Genomic DNA, 14,818 nt, shown 5'->3' on the forward strand with positions numbered 1-14,818 from the left:
CTGACCCGGGGCCCTGCCTATTGAGAGCGCAGGCCTTGGGGGGGGGGGGGCGGGGGGGGGGGGAGGCAGGGATGGGATATGCGGCTCCATGGGCAGCAGCTGAGTCCCAGCACAGAAGCTGGGGTGGGGGGAAGGGAAGGGATGGGCTGTGGGAGCCCAGAACCGTCCCCAGAGACCAGAGGGATGAGGAGGGAACGGTGCTGAGACCGATGACGGTGACAATGACGATGGGGATATTTATTCTAGCTCCTCGCTATCGGGAGCCCACTCCATGCCAAGCCCTGTGCTAGCTGCTCTGCAGGAAAAGCTCACAAGAGTCCTGGGAGGAAGGCATTCTTATCCCTGTGTTAGAGATGAGGAAACCTAAGTTCAGAGAGGCTACAGCACTGGCCCCCAATCAGCCAGTGGCGAGTGGCAGAGTTGGGAGAGAATTACCCCACAGCCTGCATGCAAGTGCTAGGCTGGTTGGTGCGGGGAGAAAGAGGAATCTGAAATCGTGCCTGATCTTGCCCCTGGGGAGCCCGCAGACTACATGGGCTCAGACCACCAAATGCAAGGTGTGAAGAGCTCAGGGAGGGGGAGCCTTGTGTTATAGGGACCCAGAAAGGGCGCCCAGAAGATTCGCTATAAACCTGAGCCCTGCCCCTTACTAGCCGCAGGGCCCTTGTCAAGTGGCTACGACTCTCTGAGCCTCGGTTTCCTCACCTGTCAAGTGGAGGTGGCTCCTTCCCTGTGGAGTGGAGAAGGTGTGTGAAAAGGTGCTGGACACAGTATCTGACCTACACTGGGTGCTGACGTAATGACAGGTCACTCTCCTCATCTGTAAAAGGGGGCAGTGCAAGCACCTACTTCTGAGCTTCACCCTGAGGATTCCATGGGACAGTTTCAGGCATCCAGTATGTTGTCATGGTAACGGGGGCTCCACCCATGGCAGAGGTCCCGGTGGGTGGGGCAATGCGAGGCTTGGCCCTGGGCTCTGAAGGAGGGAAAGGGGCTGGAATGTGAGGGGGGCATCCAGGCCCTGCAGCAAAACCCAAGGTGTCCTGGGGGACCAGGCAGGGTTTGGGGACCACGGACTCACCCCTGATGGAGGATGCACGATCCAGCCGAGCTCCGCCGTCGCTGTGGTTGAATCCATCAGCGTTTCTGTGGGGAGAGCGAGGCGTCACCACCCAAGGCACTGAACAGATTTACATTGGCCCCTTTCAGGCATTCATTCAACAAACACACCCTGATGACCATTCTGCACCAGGCCCTGTGCTGGTGCCCCGAGGAGAAAACCATGAACAGGAAGACCCTACCGCGGAACAGATCGCAGCCTGACAGGAAATGAGGTAGGAAGACAGTCAGCTGTGAGGGCGTCGGTGGAGAGACCTAGAAAGTCACAGCTGGATCTTTCACGCCGCCTAGCTCAGCGAGGTGGGGAGAGGCATGTTAGCGGCCACGCTCCCCTAGGTGCCCGAGGCAGACATCACCAATCCATCCCCACGCACCGCGGCTGCACGATGCGTCTCACCACAGAGCACCAGGAAACGAACACCCGCCTCTTCAGATCCTATCCCTGGTGCAGCCCAACCACCTCGTTTTATACACAGGGCAACTGAGGCACAAAGAAGGGGGCAGGGAGACTTCGTAAGGATCACACAGGGACCTGCCTCCTACCTGGTGAACTTCTAGACACTTCGTTTGAGGGTCTGGGGGATTTGGAGGGAGGAGAGTGGGGACAGGGTGCTCCGTGTCCAGGCTGCTCGGAAGGTCGAAATGGGAGTGACCAGGTCTTGAACTGGGGCTGGGACACTGGGGATGGAGGGAGGGAAACGGAGGAAGCATTTAGCCAGAGGTGACCCCAGTCAGAGCAGCCAACTGACAGTGAGGATGCAGCAGTGTCCCCATGACCACCAGTGGCTGTGTTTCTGGTCACTGTGTCCCCTTGCACTGGGGGCTGGTGATGGGGGCGGGGGGCGGGGGTGCCAGGGACGGTGGGGTCCAGTGCCAAGGGCGTCTTTTGATGGCAAATTGGAGGTACGTTCTATTGTGCTGCTTTGGAGCTGAAAAAAAGGGTTCCTTTTCACACTCCGAATGCTACAGATTTTTCTTCCTGGAGAGAACAAGGGCTGAACTTTTAACCTGTTTTCTCTTGTCGGCCTCAGCCAGGGACGCGCCAGGCCGGGCTCCCTGCCTGGGCCCGAGGCGCAGCTGCTAGGAGCTGTGTCAAACAGGGGAGAGGAGAGACTGCTGGGGATGAGAAAGGGGTTGGGGTGCACGCCCGCCCAGCAGGGGGCCCCGCCCCTTGGCTGCATTCCTGGGCTGACCCGGAGGCCAAGCCCTAGAAGATTCCACAGCCCAGAGGAGGGACTGTGGACTGACATCCTCATCGTACGTACCGGTGGAAACTCGGGCCCAGGGAGGGCCAATGACTTACCAAAGCCATACACTAAAAGCTGGCGCTCAACCCCTGGACTCCCAGGGAGCTCCGGCCGGGGCGCCCACTACCCCCTCTGCCTCCCACATCTGGACCAGCCTGGGGAGGATCTCTGAAGGACTGGAAGTCAAGGGCGGCCCGGTTCACGGAGAGGAATGGACTAAGAGGGAGTGGGAAGTTCACAGATCCCCCCCCCCCCCCGCCCGCGAGGATGCGAAAGGCGGGTACCTCCTGTTCTCCCTTCTCACCACCCCAGTTCTGGGCTTTGCCTGGAAGCCCATCTCTGTGAAAGCTGCTCCCCTTGGGGCTGTGGCAGGAGGGTCATGAGTGAGCTCCCCCCCCCCACCCCCCGACTTCGCTGGGCCTTTTGCTTTTCAATGTTGACACGTCCCTCCACCCTCTGAAAAAAGGGGATGGGAGGTGGAGACTTCAATCCTAATGAACCCGCTCTGCCACCTACTTGCTTGGTAACCTTGGGCCTGTGCCCTTCCTAAGCCTCGGTTTCCTCACCTGGAGAACAGCATGACACCTCCTGAGTGTGGACAGGAGGACTGAATGCCAAGGGGAGTGCATTAGCTTGGAGGCCAGCACAAAGCAGGTCCTCAGCGAGAGGCAGCTACTGCTTCGTAGATGGAGTGTGGTGCTTTTTGGGTGACCTAGTGCCTGCACACACACCATTTCGTGGGGGCTCATTAGGTGGCCCCTGAAAGTAAAGGTGAGTATAAAAGGCTCCAGCTTAGACTAGCCTCTCCCCGCCCTCCCGCCCCCCCCCCCCTCCCCCGAGACTGTGCTTGCCAACATCTGACAAACATCAGCCTCTCGCTGATGGGCACAGCCTCCGGGGAGCCCTCCCCGGTCTGTCTGAGGCTGCTTTCCTGGGACGTCGTGAGCTCCCCTTGCTCCTCTCAAACCAAGCACAGAAGTCAAACTCAGGTCCCCAGGGGATGGAATCAAGAGTCCTGGCCCCAGGAACCTGGGCGGGTTCGGGAAGCCAAGCCCCATTTTCACCAGCAGCACTTCTTTCCTTTCCCCCCAAAAATCCCCTCCCTGGTCCCAAAAATCTACAAAGGGAGACAACTCATGTCTGAAGAAATTTGAGGAGCCGGCGGCCCTCACCCACATTCTCACTACCATGCCAAGGGAGTGTTGATTCTGTCCCATTTCACAGATGGAAAAACGGAGGCTTCCAAAGGCTCAGGGCTCACCCAAGGCCACACATCCATCCATCCATGAGCTACGCTCCAGCGGCACAGACTGGGTCGTGCACTCTCTCACCCCAGGACCTCACACCTCACACCTACCATTTCCTCCGATCTTCTCGCCCGCCATACCTTCTTTGCCCACTCTAATTCTCCTCATCCCTGAAGTCTCACCTCAGGGAACCTCCTCTGGGAAGTCCTCCTGGATCCGCCCCACCCCATATCTCTGTCCCAGCACTTGCAGGTATCCTGAATTGGAACCACCCCTGTTTGCCAGGTTCTTCTAATGGTGGGTGCTAAGGTTCTGGTGCTGGGGTCCCCAGCACAGGGCCTAGCACACAGTAGGTCTTCCTCTATTACGTAGGAAACCCCCCATCCCCCACCCCCAAAACTGTAGGATCTGAACACATGCTAGTGTTCTGCTCCAGCAGGACAACAATCATGACTTCAGCCATTTCCACCTACAACCTGTATTTATTTAGTTACTGTTTTTCTTCCAGTTGACTTTTTTTCTTAAATGCATTTGAAAGAGGAAAAAGTCGTCATTATTAGAAGGGGAAAGTCAACATCACTTGCCATAAGAAGGAAAGTAAACACAAGATTATTACAATTAAAAATGCCTGGACTAGTAAACCACCTAACATCATTTCACTTCCCAAACTGTCTCTGGGGTGCTGGAAATGTCCCCAACCTTATCCCCATCCCCACGGTGACAATGCCAATCCCTCAGGCAAGGCAAGCTGCATGCATGGCCCCACTCTCCTCCCTCTAAATCCCCCAGACCCTCAAACTGTCTAGAAGTTTACCGGGTCGGAGGCAGGTCCCTGTGCGATCCTGACGAAGTCTCCCCCACTTCTTTGTGCCTCAGCTAGCGATGTTTCTAATTAATCACCGCACGATGTGACAAAGACTGCAATGTGGATGTGCCCAGTGCACTGTGGGTTATAGGAACCGGGTGTGGAAAGCGAGGAGGAAAATGAACCGTTTAGGGACAGCTTCCTGGAGGAAGTGACTGAATGGAGGCTTGAAGACTGAGTTAAGAGGAAGTCAGGCCCTGGCAGGGTAGCTCAGTTGATTGCAGTATCAATCCATACACCAAAGATTGCAGGTTCAATTCCCAGTCAGGGCTCAGGGCACATACCTAGGTTGTGGGTTTGATCCCTGGTTGGGGCGCATATGGGAGGCGACCAATCGATGTTTCTCTCTCTCTCTCCCTTCCGCTCTCTCTAAAATTCAATAAAAGCATATCCCCAGGTGAGGATTAAAAAAAAAAAAGAAGAAGTCAGGAAAGGCTGAGTGGGAAAGGTAAGGTGAGCAGTAGCCTGGTTTGTGGGAAGGGCGGGGCAGGGCCTGGTGAGGGCTGAGAGTGAGGCCTGGAGCGGTGGAGCTGGGCTGCCCAGGAAGGGTCAGCGGCTCTCCAAGGCCTCCTTGTGGGACTATGTCCCCCCGCCCACATCCTGGCCAGCCTCTCTAGTCCCACCCACTCCGCCCTCCCCTCTCCGCCCTCCCCACAACACTGCCCTTTCCCTCGCCTCCGGACACGCCCGCCTTGGCTAGCCCTATGGAAACGTCCAGTTTCCAAGCCTTGGAGGCTCCAATGGACACAGGAGAAAACTGAGGCTGTGCGCACAGACTCTCAGCATCCAAGCCACAGCCTCCGGCCACCGGCCCAGAATGCTTTCCTCAGTGGGAAGCAGGGCTCGGGCCATGGGAGCAGCTTTGGCCCCAGCGCAACGCACCCACACCCCCTCGCCTTCCTGGAGACTGCACAGAAGAAAGCAATCAGGAGGCCCTGATTGCACAGGCTGGGGAGGCCCCCGGGCCCCTCCGGCTATGTGTGAACGAGCCGTGTGCATTTCAGAAATATTTGAGCTAAAAGGGGAGACACACTGAAGTCGTTAGCGTTGGGCCCAACAGCAGGGTGTCTGTGCGGGGCCCTGGAGGCAGCACTACCACCACCCGGTTCAGGCTGGGGTGGTTGGTTGCCTTCTGCTCCCTGGTCCACCCCTGATCAGCTCTGTCTGACCCCCTCTTGGGACATACTTCTCTAGGGCCTCAGACACCCTTTGTCTGCACTGAAGACAGTAGGTGCGAGTTATAAAGAGGCAAGTAAGAACTTTCATTAAAGCACCTATTGTGTGCTCGGCATTGAGCTGAGCACTCTAAGTATGTTTTCAGGTTTATGACAACCTGGGTGGAGGCATCTATCATTAACCCCATTTTACAGATGAGGAAACTGAGGCCAGAGAGGTGAAGAACCTGTACCAGGGCACACAGGCAGGGCTAGGACTGGAACCCACATCTGTCTCATCCCGTATCTGTGTTATTTTTAAGATGCCACAGCGATAGCCTTAGAAAAACAAACACAAAATAAACAAAACCACCAGGGCCTTTTGTAAGTGTTTATTCTCTGCCTGTGTGAGGACAGGAAGGGAAAAAGGGAAGGACAGGTGGGGAGTAGGGCACAGACTGTCCAGGTTAGAATCTCGGCTCCGACATTCTCTAGCGTGTGAATGCAGGCAAACCTGTGCTCCTCTCTGGGCCTCAGTTTCCCCAAGTGTAAAATGGGTCACGTGAGAATTAAGTAGCATTCTGCTGATGTGATGTCTCCCAGGGCCCTCACTGAGGAGCACGGGGGGCTCTGTGTCTGACTCGTTCACCACTATATCTACCCCCACACTGAGGCCTGGCTCCGGCACACAGCAAATGCACTGGCCCACCACACAGCAGCTGGCGATGTTTCTAAAGCCCATGTCTGATCACGTCTTAAACGAGCTCAATGCCTTTAGAGCTCCCCTGTCATCAGGATAAAGTCCTAGCATCTCGACAACGCATCCGAGGCTGCCGCTGCCTGGCCGGCTAATTACCTTGCAGCTGCGCTTTCCTGGGTCCCCGGGGTCCGGGCCTCCTGAATTTCCTTCTGCGTGCAGAAAGCTCTCTGTCTCCTTGGGCTTTGGTGACTTGACCATTCCAGACTTTCCTCCCCGGAATGCCTGGCCCTTCCAGCTTTGTTAACCTGGCCAACGTCTCTTCCAGAACTGAGCTCACAGGCGCCTTCTTCCTGGCAGCTGTCCCTGCGTTCTACTGGGTTAAGTCACAAGATCACGGTCCTTCAGTGAACGTCTACGGTACCTAATGCGTGCCAGGCCCCGTGCAGGGCTCTGGGGATCCGTAGAAACAGGTCAGCAGGCCTCTCCCTCAAGGAGCTTCCACACGAGTGCCCAACACGTGAACTTCCTGCCGGGAGAGGCGGGGTGCAGAGGATGGCCCAGTCTGGGAGCTGGGAAACCTTGAGGGAGAAGGGATTGGCTTTGACCAGGGAATGAGCAAAGGCACTCAGAGGAGGCGGCGTTTGAGCTGGGAGAAGAGGGGAAGGGTGCACCGCACAGAGGGAACAGCAGCATCCAGGGCACAGAGGGGTGAGACTTTAGGGGCAGTGTGGGTAATAGTAAAAACCTGGTGACTGGAGCCCTGGTGGGCTCTGGGCACGGGTTTAGCAGCCATTATCTCATGTCATTGAAACTATTTGTACATGAGGTACTTTACGATCTCCCTTTACGGATGGAAAACTGAGGTGTGGAGCAGCTGTTCAAGGTTTCCATGGCCAGGAAGTGGTGGAGTCGCATCGGCCTTGCCCCAAAGCCCGTGTTCGTGCCCGCCGCACCACGCTGCAATTTCTGTCCCAGGCGGTGGGAGCGAAACGCTTCCTGGAAGGAGGTGGTAGCTCAGGATGGAGCCAGAATATGCAGGGCCCCGGATGTGGGGCTAAAGAGTCGGGCCGTGTCCCAAGGCAATGGGGAGCTATGGAAGGTTCCTGAAGAGTGTAGTGGTGTGGTCTTTCCTGAGAACGTGGATATGACAACATAGTCTGTCCTGAAGATGGACAGACACCTGGTAGATGTTCCCGGGGGTCTTTGCTCAAGACTGGCCAGCAACCCAAGCCCAGGCAGCAAATCAGCCTGGCGTGTAACCCAAGCAACAGATGCCACTCTGGACCCTTCCCAGCAGCTCCAGTTGCTCCCTGTCTGGGGCTAGAGGGGCTGAGGTGACTCAGACACAGGCCTGTCTACAGTACCACAGCCTGGTGAGATGCCAGCCACAGCCTGGAGGCCAGACCCGGGGTGTGCATGGCTGGGAGTGGGAGCATCCTTTCCAAGGTTCAAACGAGAACTTCCAAGAGGAGGCAATGGTCAGGAATCAGGAAAGTTCAAGGCCATCAACAAGCTGGGTGACTTGGAAAAGTCACTTCACCCTCTCTGAGCCTCAGTTTCCTCATCTGTAAAATGGGGATCACAACCCTATGTACCTCACAGGGTTGCTTGAGGATCCCCAGAGGCGTTGGATACAAAGGGTTTTTATAACAGGCAAAGGCTGAGGATCACAGTGAAAATCGCTAACACTCCTGGGGGCCAAGGGTGGGCAGCAGCTTCATCAACGCTGTCTCCTTCACATCCCAGAGCAACCTCGCGGGGAAACCAAGGCTCAGAGAGATCTAGGTCTCCCCCAAGGCCACAAGGCCAATAAGGGGCAGGGCAGGATCTGACCTCTTTGGTCTGACCTCAGAAACCATTGGGCTATGCTGCCTCACAAAAGGGGAAAACAGCCCTGGCTGGCGTGGCTCAGTGGTTAGAGCGGGTCATGGGTTTGATTCCCAGTCAAGGGCATGTACCTAGGTTGTGAGTTAGTTCCCGAGTCCTGGTCAGGTGTATGCGGGAGTCAACCAATCAATGAGTCTCTAGAGGCGGTAGCTCAGGAAGGAGCCAGAATATGTAGGGCCCCGGATGTGTTACACGCCAGGATGATTTGCTGCCTGGGCTTGGGTTGCTGGCCAGTCTTGAGCAAAGACCCCCGGGAATATGGATGAGTCTCTCTCACATCAATGTTTCTATCTCCCCTTCTTCCTCCCTCCCTTCTACTCTCTCTCTCTTTTTTTTTTTTTTAAAAAAATCAGGCCCTGGGCTAATCACTCCATACACTCTGCAAGCCTGGCACTGCTATCCCCATTGTACAGATGCGGAAACTGAGACCAGAAAGGCTGATGGGCGGCCCGAAGTCACACAGCCACAGAGAAGCAGAGCTGATATTTGAACCCCGCTCAGTCGGACTGGGTTCAGGGAGGCCTCTGTCTGAAAGAGAGGAGAATCGGTGCCTGACGGGGCTTCAGGGTCACCGGCCCACGCCAAGTGGGGTGTGGTGCTGCCAGAGAAGCCCTGGGCAGCTCTGGGGAGGCTGCGAACCTCCGAAGGTGAAACCGGCCAACAGGCAGCGCGTTGTTTCTCCAGCTCGGCCCCCTGCTCCGTCCTCGGGCTCCGGGAAAGGGGACCCAGCTAATGTGAAATCCTTCTGCCCGCAGGTTCTCACACACATACCCCTCGTTGTCCTCCGCCGCTCGGAGGCCCTTTTCTGCCTCGGTTGCCTGCCTGGAGCCTGCTCTTGTTTTCTCAGGCCGGGGCGGAGGAGTCCCTGTGACGCCGGCTCCTCCACTTGGTCCCCCGCCTGCCCGCCGCTGGCCTGGGCATCCGCCAGCGCCAGCCGCCCGGCTGAAACCCAATCCTCGGGGCCAGCCGGGCTGCTCGCTAACAGCGGGCCGCATTGTGAGGCCGGGGCTTCGGGAGAGTTTGGATTCGCTGCTTGGGGACCCACTTAACCTCCGCAAAGGACAGGATGATGGATGGGGGTCTGGGAAGGGGTTGCTGGGGGTGGGGTGGGCGGTAAATGAACACCAGGGCTTCCTGGGGAAGGAAAGGAAGGAGGCAGGGCCAGGAACAGCCCTCCGCACACAAGATCTCCGTTTAGTCCTCGTGGCAACCCTGAGGGATGCCTGTTGCTGGTCCCATTTTCTACAGAAGGAAACTGAAGCTCTGAGAGGCCAGGTGACTAGGCCAAGGTCACACAGCCCGTCAGAAACGGAACCCAGGACCATTGGCCTGGAGCCTGCCTGACACACCAGGCTGCCTCTTGCAGCTGGCATTTGCCTGGTGATTTTTAATCTTTAAAGTCCTTTTACTTCAATGAATCCACAGGCCCTTCCCACCTATTAAGAAGGTAATACAAATATAATGAGGACAGCCGACATTACTGAACCCCTGTGTGCCAGGCGCTGTGCCGAGCACTTTTCGACTTCATCTTATGAGACCCTCATAGTGGCCCGGTGAGGTGGGAACAACTGTCAGGGCCATTTTACAGAAGATGAGAGGGAACTCAGAGAGGCGGTCACTAGCAAGACGTGGCAAAGCCAGGACCCGCCCCGGACTGGCTAATGGAGGCAGGAGCCTGGCACCCCGGCTGCTTACAGTGGGCACCCCTTCTGAGGAGTTGCTAAACAGTTAGCACCTCCCCTCGGCCCTGTGGACGGAGCTCCCACCCTGCAGTCCCACACTCGAGGTGTTTCTTCCCCCTGCAACTTGGCTTGTCCTCCTGACCTGCCCGAGCCACTCAAACACGTCCTTCAAGACACATCTCAAATGTCGCCTCCTCCGAGAAGCCTTTCCTGATGACCTCGGCACTGGAGCTCCCACAGTCCTACATGTACCTCCCATCATCACCCTGGACGCCCTGCCCGGCGACTTCCTTTTATTCCCCAGTCCCTCAACTGGACTGTGAGCGCCTGGCAGGCGGGGCCGAGTCTGGTTTACTGTGGCGGCCTTCAGCCTTTGTTAAAACCACCGTACCCGCACCCCCAGCTTACCCCGATAGTAAGTGCTCTTTCCTGCTTACACCATCAGTCTATGTCTGGGTTTTTCCTCCAGGAAATATGGTCACATCAAGATAACCCCGTACACTATATAATTCAAAGCACTTACTTAGTGCCAACTGTGCTGAGCTGTCACATATTGTCTCCTCTGATGCTCACAACATCCTATGAGCTAGAATGATTATTATTGTCCACACTTACCCACCCACCCATCATGCATCTACCCCCTCTCTTGCTTACTTTATCAATCTGTCATTCCACTCGCCCAATAACCCACCACCCATTCATCCACCCACCCATACAACTAACGTGTATCCATTCATCACGCATTCATTTTCCCTGTAAACCAACTCCCTTCATCTCTTCCTCCCTTTCTTTCTATAGATGGGGAGAAATGAGCTTCAGAGAGGTTAAGCAACCTGCCCAATGTCACACAGCTAGTAAGCAGCCGATTCCGCTGAGCAAGGTACACTTTTAACCACTCTGCTATGTAGCCTCTGGCTTTCTCACTTTATTTTTAACTGTCCTGTTGCATGCAGGTTTAATATGATAAGTCACCTCAAATCCTTTTGGATGTGTGTGGGTGTAAATTACACATCAATGAGTTACAGGCCACTGTAAGTCCAAGCCAGGGTCTGCCAGGTTGGAGTCAATTAGCAAGCCTGCTGCAGGACCTGCTGGGACTGGATTATTTGCCTAATTGGCATTGGTTTCTCCCAGTGAAGGACAATTAACTCAAATCCCAGAATCCAGACCACCCCTCTGCTTCTGGGCAAGATGTCAGGCATTTAGCCACATGAGACTTTACTGTTCATTCATTCACCATTGACCCACAGAACCACTTATCCATCTATCTTTCTAATTATCCAATCCTTGCAATCATCCATAAACTATCCTGCCATCTACTCACACACCCACCTACCTACTTACCCACCTGGATACTTATCTACTCACTTATCCTTCCATCCACCCATCTGTTCACTTACCCAACAATCCACCCACCCATCCATCTATCTACCCATACATCCACTGACCTACCCAACCCAAGAAACTATTGATGTAATTGTTCTGCCTTCTTGTCATACACTCACCCATTTGCCCACCCACCCACCCATCCATCTATCTACCCATCCACCCTATCATTTACCCGGTCCATCAATCATTCCACTCACCCGATAATGCACCACCTATTTGCCATCTTATACATCTAGCATCCCACTTTGGTATCCGTCCATCCATGCACTCACCCACTGGAACAACCTCCCTCTCCTTCCTTTCTTTCTTCTCATTTTTCCATCCACTTGACCATTCATTTACACCAGTCTAAAAACGTGTTACTTATCTATTTACTCCTCCCATCTAGTCAGTCTGCGTTTATTGAACACCTACTATGCACCAGGTCCAGGCTAGGTACCAGAGAATCAAAAATAGACATTGTCATTGGCCAAAAAAAAAAAAAAAAGGTGCTGATTTGGGGTCAAACTCAAAACCCTTAATGGTTCCCACCCCCACTTCCCAAGGACTCTCCAGGTTCACATTCTACCCTTGGATTTGGCCCCTTGCTCAAGCTGGCATCCTGGGGCTCTCCTGCTGTCTCCGGATCTGGTTTCTCTCTGCCTCCAGATAATTTGCTTCCCGGGGTCCCTTTGGCCTGTACACCTGGCTTCCCCATCATATCAGACACGGATACGGCTGAGGCCTGTTACACCCCAAACAGGACCCAGTGAGTGAGAACGTAAGCCCAGATTCAGCCTCCCCGCCACTGTGGTCTCCTGTTGCCCAGTCTGGAAGAGGGATCCCAGGCATAAACAGACATAACTCCACAGCAAAGGAGGGACCCAAACCCTGCCTGGGAGTCAGAGGAGGCTTTCCAAAGGAGTGACACCTCGCCTGCACCCCCAAATATTGAGTAGGAGACAGGCAGGATGGAAGGAGGGAAAGGGGAAGAGCTTTGAGAAAGCGAAAGTGTGTTCCAGGCAGAAGGAACAGCTTTTGCAAAGGCTGAGAGGAGAGAATAGCAGCCCCTGCGGGAGCCGCACCAGGGAGAAGGAAGGTCTAGGAGTAAGCGGGCTCCAGGCTCCACAAAGAACCTTGGATGTCAGGCCGAAGGGCCAAGACCATCCTGGGCTCCAGAGGAGCCGTCGAAGGGGCCTGATTCAGCAGTCTTTCCGTTCTCGTGTGTAACTGACCCATTTCACAGATGAGGAAACTGCAGCCTAGGCATCAGAGAGGTGCCGAGGGCTGCCCCAGGCCACGCCGCTAGTCAGGAACAGAGGAAAGATCCCACCCCAGGTCTGATGGCTCCAAAGCCCTCGCTCATTCTGAGAGCAGCCGCTGCCTCGGAGTAGAGCTGTTTTCAAATTGCCTGCATCCCTCCAATGTGAATGCCCGCCTCCAGCTCTGCCTGTGTGGCCCTTGGCAGCGTGGGCGCCGTGACAGAGCCACCAGGGCACATCTTTGCCCAGCGTGCCTCCACGCTCCCTCTCACTCCGAGGGCTCACTTGCCAACCACGCCCAGCATCGCAGGGGGTTAAGCTCACACGGCTCTGCTGGGGCGTTTCCTCATGTGTGAATGTCTCACAGGAGAGTGGCCCAGCAATTTCCCATCACTGTCTTTCTGATCAGAGCCTCCATGTCTTCATCATTAGTGACTGTTCACCCCTCGCCCCCCACCGCGCCTCATACCCGGAGAGACGACACACGACAAAGAGCCTGAACTTCTGACATGAGCTGCTGGGGCTCGGACTCAGCTGGGCACAGAAGGGTTAGCGATAGCAGGAAGGAACAGGACGCTCGAGGGAGCCCGTAGGGTGGAGAAGACACTGGGGGAGGGGCCCCCAGAGCCAGATGCAGGGAGTAGACTGGCCAGGAGGGGAGGGAATACCACCCACTACCCCCGGCATCTCCACCATGGTGGGCACCTCCTCTGTGCCAGGCCCTGTGACAAGCAATAGACATCCAGGATCACATCTGAGTTCATCTAAGCCTCCCCAAACCCTTCAAGGGATGTAACCCTATTCCCGTTTTGCAGATAAGTAAACTGAGGCTCAGCGAGGACAAGTTAGTGGGCCAAGACCCCCTGCAAGTTGGTGGGGAAGACAGACTTTGATTTCTGGGCTCTGTGACTCAAATTCCCTCGTGACCTCAAGGAGCTTTTTGGGAGTCTACAGTCCCAGGTGGGGGCTGGAGCAGGTGGTGAGGTCAAGAAGGGGGGAGGGGCTTCCAGGCCCGAGGGTGGCAGCATGGAGCCAGGGAGTAGGCGTGACCTGATCCGGAGGTGGGAGGCTGTTGCCAGGGAGGGGAAACGGGCAGGGAACAAGGCCACCTGGCACCCAGTCTGGCTCTTCCACCACAATCTGTGGGGGCCCCCGCAGCTGAGAAGTGTCAGGAAGGGGACGCTCTGTGCTCCGGAGGGGCGTGAGGTGAGCCGGGACAGTCGCTTCACCTGCCATGGGCTTTCCTGGGCGTCAGCGGGAGACGGTGACAGAGGAGACATCTCGCAAGAGACTGTTCCAGGAAATCACGGGAGACTTCTGAGGGGAGGTCAGCCACCATGCCTGGGGGGGGGGGGGGGGTGGGCGGGCAGGCAGGACCCCTCCGTCTCCCCTGGGATTTTTCAGGGCCAGGCCAGTGCTGCCCTGGGAATCAGCAGGTGTGGTGGGCCAGGTGGAGATGCTTCCATCACCCTCAGATCAGTCTGACGTTCAAGGCCTGCTGTGGGCTGGCCCTGGTCTCCGACCCGGACTGCACCTCCCTCCACCCCAGGGGGCCAGTCTGCTCACGGCCAGCCCACACCTTCTTGTCCCCCACTGCCGGGCCTTTGCTCTTGCCCATCCCCTTGCTTGGAGCATGGTGGGCAGGCAGAGCAGCAGGAGCTAGGCCCAGAGCAGGGAAGAGAAGTTCCTTAAATGTGCCAAGCTCTCCTATGGCCTCCTTCGCCTACCCAAGCCGCTTCCTCTGCTCAGAATGCCCACCTTCTTTACCTAGAAAATTCCCCTTTATCTTTTAAGACTCAGCTCAGGCATCTCTTCTTCCAGGAAGTCTTCCCTGACTACCCACCCCCCACTTCCCAGCTTGGTTTAGATGCCCCTTGTCTGGGTCACTCCTCTCCACAGCGTATCCAATGCCCTTTCCTAGACTGGTGTTTGAACAGGGACAGGAGGCCTGCAATGCTGGCTTCCCGAGCACAAGGAGAGGCCATGTCAGACAACAAGCAAGTAGCCTGAGCCAAGCCCACAAACACTCCGGGCCGGGCCTGCCTTAGAGCTGAGCCAAGAGCAGCCTTCCCAGGCTGCTGGCTGGCTGAGCCACGAGGCTGGTTCACCTAGGACAGTGGTCGGCAAACTCATTAGTCAACAGAGCCAAATATCAACAGTACAATGATTGAAATTTCTTTTGAGAGCCAAATTTTTTAAACCTAAACTTCTTCTAACTCCACATCTTCAAAATAGACTCACCCAGGCCGTGGTATTTTGTGGAAGAGCCACACTCAAGGGGCCAAAG

The 14,818-nt window shown here is 55.9% G+C and overlaps 1 protein-coding gene across 3 annotated transcripts in view; it reads right to left on the bottom strand.

The window, feature by feature from the left end:
- EPHB2 (EPH receptor B2) overlaps positions 1–14,818 on the bottom strand; it is a 181,032-nt gene that overhangs the window by 115,983 nt on the left and 50,231 nt on the right. For all 3 annotated transcript variants that reach the window (XM_079776714.1, XM_079776713.1, XM_079776712.1), the window contains exon 2: positions 1,082–1,146. In XM_079776714.1, the coding sequence (XP_079632840.1) occupies positions 1,082–1,146 (65 nt within the window). The remainder of the gene's footprint in view (positions 1–1,081; positions 1,147–14,818) is intronic.

This window comes from Cnephaeus nilssonii, assembly GCF_951640355.1.
Source record: "Cnephaeus nilssonii genome assembly, chromosome: 7".
Classification (NCBI taxonomy): Eukaryota; Metazoa; Chordata; class Mammalia; order Chiroptera; family Vespertilionidae; genus Cnephaeus; species Cnephaeus nilssonii.